Source organism: Limulus polyphemus, unplaced genomic scaffold (assembly GCF_000517525.1).
Source record: "Limulus polyphemus unplaced genomic scaffold, Limulus_polyphemus-2.1.2 Scaffold7296, whole genome shotgun sequence".
NCBI classification, from domain to species: domain Eukaryota; kingdom Metazoa; phylum Arthropoda; class Merostomata; order Xiphosura; family Limulidae; genus Limulus; species Limulus polyphemus.
This window is the reverse complement of record NW_013672906.1, coordinates 35089-40779: the sequence shown is the minus strand read 5'-3', so window position 1 is coordinate 40779 and position 5691 is coordinate 35089. Positions and strand designations below refer to the sequence as shown.

At 34.5% G+C, this 5691-nt stretch overlaps 1 protein-coding gene across 2 annotated transcripts in view; it reads right to left on the bottom strand.

The window, feature by feature from the left end:
- Nucleotides 1-2637: 2637 nt before the first annotated feature.
- The window catches only part of LOC106474499 (kinesin-like protein KIF17), a 12989-nt gene continuing 9935 nt past the window's right edge, over nt 2638-5691 (bottom strand). Inside the window, exons 6-8 of one of the 2 annotated variants that reach the window (XM_022402806.1) lie at nt 4287-4658; nt 3619-3671; nt 2638-3312 (exon numbers count right to left, since the gene is read on the bottom strand). In XM_022402806.1, coding sequence (XP_022258514.1) covers nt 3139-3312; nt 3619-3671; nt 4287-4658 — 599 coding nt within the window. In that variant the 3' untranslated portion in view covers nt 2638-3138. The remainder of the gene's footprint in view (nt 3313-3618; nt 3672-4286; nt 4659-5691) is intronic. The other variant, XM_013935192.2, reaches the window with a different exon arrangement.

The following is a 5691-nucleotide window of genomic DNA, read 5'->3' as shown; positions in this document are numbered from 1 at the left end:
CAAAATGTTTCAATTAATAATTTCTCTGTAATCAAAAACAGCATAAACGTAAAAAAACATTGCAACAGAAAGATGTGAAATCAAAGTTTAGTGCTAGAACAAGAAAATTTTGATGATTAAACTTTTATGCAAACTATTGTCATTTGTAAAGTACGCATATCTACTACAAGAAATCACATGGTCCATTGTTTTATGTTTAGCTACACGTCGACAATCAACAGATAGATTACTTGATGGTCATCTGAATCCCATCCGGCAATAACACAATGGTTTCCAAGTGCTACAGCACAGGTCACCAGATTTATCTCAAATAACACTGGACAGAAAAGATTTGGGCACGACATAACACCGTTTGTGTTCCAGAATGTAAATGTACACTTCAATTCATTGAACCTCGTTTATGCACACTCATGTAATGTAGGTAATGAGGATGTGATTGGACTGTAGCTCCATAAGGACCAGGTCATTGTTCTTTCTGTGCTACAAGAATTTATACCTTCCATCAAGCAAGAGGTGATTCACAGTGTGTAACCTTGACTGTTTAATTTTGATAAACATCAACAACGATGATCTGCTGTTACTCATTATATACTGTTAAAAAAGTGAGGAAAGTTATCATTGTCCGTTGGACACAGGGCACCCTTTTGTGAGATGTTTTTTCTACTTTAAACTGCACATCATTGGATGTGTGATAGTGCAATCATTCTCCATATCATAATCTGCAGAACTGACTTGGAGAGAAATTTGGACCACATTACACAAGCTTTGTGCACATCAATGTGTGAAATTACATGGTCATTGGACCACATTACACAAGCTTTGTGCACATCAATGTGTGGAACTACATGGTGAGAAATTTGGACCACATTACACAAGCTTTGTGCACATCAATGTGTGAAATTACATGGTCATTGGACCACATTACACAAGCTTTGTGCACATCAATGTGTGGAACTACATGGTGAGAAATTTGGACCACATTACACAAGCTTTGTGCATATCAGTGTGTGGAATTACATGGTCATTGGACCACATTACACAAGCTTTGTGCACATCAATGTGTGGAATTACATGGTCAAAGTTTTTCCATCCTTTAATACAGCCATTTGAAGATTCAATAAACCATCTAAACTTTGTCTTTTGTCTACCTTGATTTGCTCTGCTTCTAACTCTTCAGGACAAAATACAACGTTTCAAATGTGTAGAAACAAAGTGGATAAAGTCTCAACAGTCATGAAGCCACCGTCAACAATGTCCACTTGTAGCCATAAAGTGGATAAAGACCAAACAGTCATGAAGTCACCGTCAACAATGTCCACTTGTAGCCACAGAGTTGATAAATCCAACAGTCATGAAGTTACAATCAACAATGTCCACTTGTACCCATAGATTGGATAAAGTCCCAACAGTCATGGAGTCACCATCAATGATGTCCACTTGTAGCAACAGAGTGGATATAGTCCTAACAGTCATGGAGTCACCATCAATGATGTCCACTTGTAGCAACAGAGTGGATATAGTCCTAACAGTCATGAAGTCACCATCAACAATGTCCACTTGTAGCAACAGAGTGGATATAGCCCCGACAGTCATGAAGTCATCATCAACAATGTCCACTTGTAGCCACAGAGTAGATAAAATCCCAACAGCTAGTAAAATCCTTTTGTGAACATATGCAATTAACATATGGCAACACATAGGATCCATACTCCACAAACATTAAAACATGGCAAGTTATAGGATCCATATTTCCACAAACATTAACACATGTAAACACATATGATCCATACTTCCACAAGCATTAACACATGGCAACATGTAGGATCCACATTTACACAAACATTAACACCTAGGATCCATATTTTCACAAACATTAACACATGGCAACATGTAGGATCCACATTTACACAAACATTAACACCTAGGATCCATATTTCCACAAACATTAACACAAGTAAACACATATGATCCATACTTCCACAAACATTAACACATGGCAACATGTAGGATCCACATTTCCACAAACATTAACACATGGGATCCATATTTCCACAAACATTAACACATAGGATCCATATTTCCACAAACGTTAACACATATGATCTATACTTCCACAAACATTAACACATGACAACATGTAGGATCCACATTTCCACAAACATTAACACATAGGATCAATATTTCCACAAACATTAATACATAGGATCCATATTTCCACAAACATTAACACATAGGATCCATATTTCCACAAACATTAACACATAGGATCCATATTTCCACAAACATTAACACATGGGATCCATATTTCCACAAACATTAACACATGGGATCCATATTTCCATAAATGTTAACACATGGCAACATGTAGGATCCACATTTCCACAAACATTAACACATAACATCCATATTTACACAAACATTAACACATAGGATCCATATTTCCACAAACACTAACACATAACATCCATATTTACACAAACATTAACACATAGGATCCATATTTCCACAAACACTAACACATAACATCCATATTTACACAAACATTAACACATAGGATCCATAAAAAATGGAATGCCCGCTATCATCATTAGTTTAATAGACGACAGTTTCTTATGCAGTGTATACTGATGCCTTCTTTGAAACATAATGCTTTAAATTGTATTAAATTAAATTTTTTACCAACGTTTTGGACCAATCCTATTATTGTAAGACACCCTTTTCACCTAAACAATTTGTGCAGTCCAACAATTAATATCACTTTATATTATTAAGATAATAACTTCAGTCCAACAATTAATATCACTTTATATTATTAAGATGATAACTTCAGTCCAACAATTAATATCACTTTATATTATTAAGATAACAACTTCAGTCAAACAATTAATATTACTTTACATTATTAAGATAATAACTTCAGTCCAACAATTAACATCACTTTATATTATTAAGATAACAACTTCAGTCCAACAATTAATATCACTTTATATTATTAAGATAATAACTTCAGTCCAACAATTAATATTACTTTACATTATTAAGATAATAATTTCAGTCCAACAATTAATATCACTTTCCATTATTAAGATAACAACTTCAGTCCAATGTAAATGTTTATCCAAACAACAACAACCTAACTCATACCACATCTCCCTCTCTTTCTGCAGGTTCGGCTAGTTGATGTTGCTTTACTTTAGAAAGCTCCTCTTCATAGTACGCTCTGAGACGATTGACATCATCCTGGAGTTTAGCTTTGGATTCTTGTTCTCGTCTGTATTTATCCTGAAGATCTTTCACTCTGTTATCATATTCCTGTTGTAAAGAATGGATTTTGTTACATTAGTGTTCATTTCACATAAAGTTTCAATAGCTCGCCAATAACCAATACTGATATCCCATTTGCTCCATCTACAATATTTGTGTTACAAAAATAAGTTATACTCGTAGAGGTTGTGACTGTATAATTCTCTAAATCAAAGTAAATGACTGTCCTCATTTTAGCTAGTTCATACACACACACACACACACATGGATGAACAATGTATTTATTTCCTGACTTTAATGAATCAAATGTAATACTAGCTAAAAATAACACACCATCAATCGACGTATGATTACCTTTCGAAGTTGTTCAGCCAGGTTGTTTTCCTCATTTTCTATTTCTTCTTTTACTACACAACAAAAAATACTAAGCATTATAAAAACTACTATTTCATGCACATTAATCTCATCTTTAAAAATGATATTTTCTTTCCATGAATCAAAATGCAAAGCATCCTTTCAGACAAGGGAACATATCTATCATCCAACAAAATTAACTTAAATTTGAATCAATCACAAGCAATCCAACAATTTTCTTGAATATTTGATGACGATAAAAAGAAGACAAACACAAACTTAAAGAAGTATTTCATAAAGGGTAAATACAAGATCAGAGAAAAATAATCCATTTGTGTTATGTTACAAACTTTAGGCTTGAATATTCTGTAAAATATTTTTCTCAAGAATACGAACATGTAAAACATATTTAGCAAACTCAAACCATGTTTACAGTATTCTCAAAACATTTATATTTGCATAGAAAAGATCTTATCTCTTACTTGATAATCATGTGTAAATGACTGACATTAAACTGAATTATAATACTGTATGATGCAATGCACGTATAGGTAACAAAATCTGATTTTACAAAACTACTGGAAGTTATAGTGTAAGCAATAAATAGCCATAAGTTTCAAGATCACAAAATATACATTGTGCATTCGCCTCTGTATTAACCAACTTACGAGCTATCACATCAGATGGAGGCTGTCCACTGAGAAGTTCTTTTAATCGCTGAATTTCTTCTTGATATTCTCTTAACAAAGCATCTTTGGGATCTTCATTGATCTTTGGTTTATTTTTTATGCTTTTGGCCCTGTTTGCATACCTCAGTGTACTGAGAGTTTCATCGTAGTTATTGTCAGCAGGAGAGAGACAAGCCACCATTAAGGTTTTAGTATTTCCACCGAGAGAATCTTGGAGAAGCCTCGTTAGTTTTGAATCTCTGTAAGGTATGTGTTTGGACTTGCCATCTACCAATGCAGAAATAACATTTCCCAAGGCAGACAGAGATAGGTTGATCTTGGTAGCTTCCTTTAATCTCTCACCAGTAGCTCCTGTAAACAAAAAAACACATTTCTCCTAGTACAGCTCAGAAATGTAATTATTAATTAATTTTTACTACATTTATTTTTTTTTAAATACAAACAATGAAACTTCATTTTGTTTTAATATATCAGTCCAACTCTGCATAACTTTTTTAATATCCGATCAGTATATATGTGTTTATGTTTTTCACAAGCAAAAAAAAAAGTCGTATATAACCTTCGTGTTAATCCTACACGTCTGCTCTATGAGTGCCTATTGTCCACTGGATGGTGTATTTCATTACAACCTCATCTTATGTATCAAGAAATTGTATTCATTGATTTGTTCAGTCAGAAATCTCACCTGTTACTTAACCTCTGTGTTTGTCTTGGGTGATTTACACATTACTATATCTAACAACACCCTTGTTCACACATTTCAGGGTGTCTTGAGTTGTGATATGTGGGTATTTATAGATATATATATTTATATAGAAATAGCTAGGTGGGTATGTATATACTGAAGTATCTTCAGGACCCTCACAAGTCACATGTAACTCTGCGTTAGTCTTCGACACACACACTCAATCATCTAAACTGGAGCACCACGACAGTGTATTGCTCTTTGGAAGTGAACTAAGAGTGCCATCTAGTGGTTGATGATGCCTCAGTTTTTGTGTGGTATTGGAGATTTTGCTCCATGTCTCCATTCCAGCTCGGATGGGGTTCCTTCATGTTTTTTATCTCCATTCTAACTCGGATGGGATTCCTTCATGTTTTTTATCTCCATTCCAGCTCGAATGGGGTTCCTTCATGTTTTTTATCTCCATTCCAGCTCGGATGGGGTTCCTTCATGTTTTTTATCTCCATTCCAGCTCGGATGGGGTTCCTTCATGTTTTTTATCTCCATTCAGCTCGGATGGGGTTCCTTCTTGTTTTTTCTCTCCATTCCATCTCGGATGGGGTTCCTTCATGTTTTTTATCTCCATTCCAACTTGGATGGGGTTCCTTCATGTTTTTTATCTCCATTCCAGCTAGGATGGGGTTCCTTCATGTTTTTTAT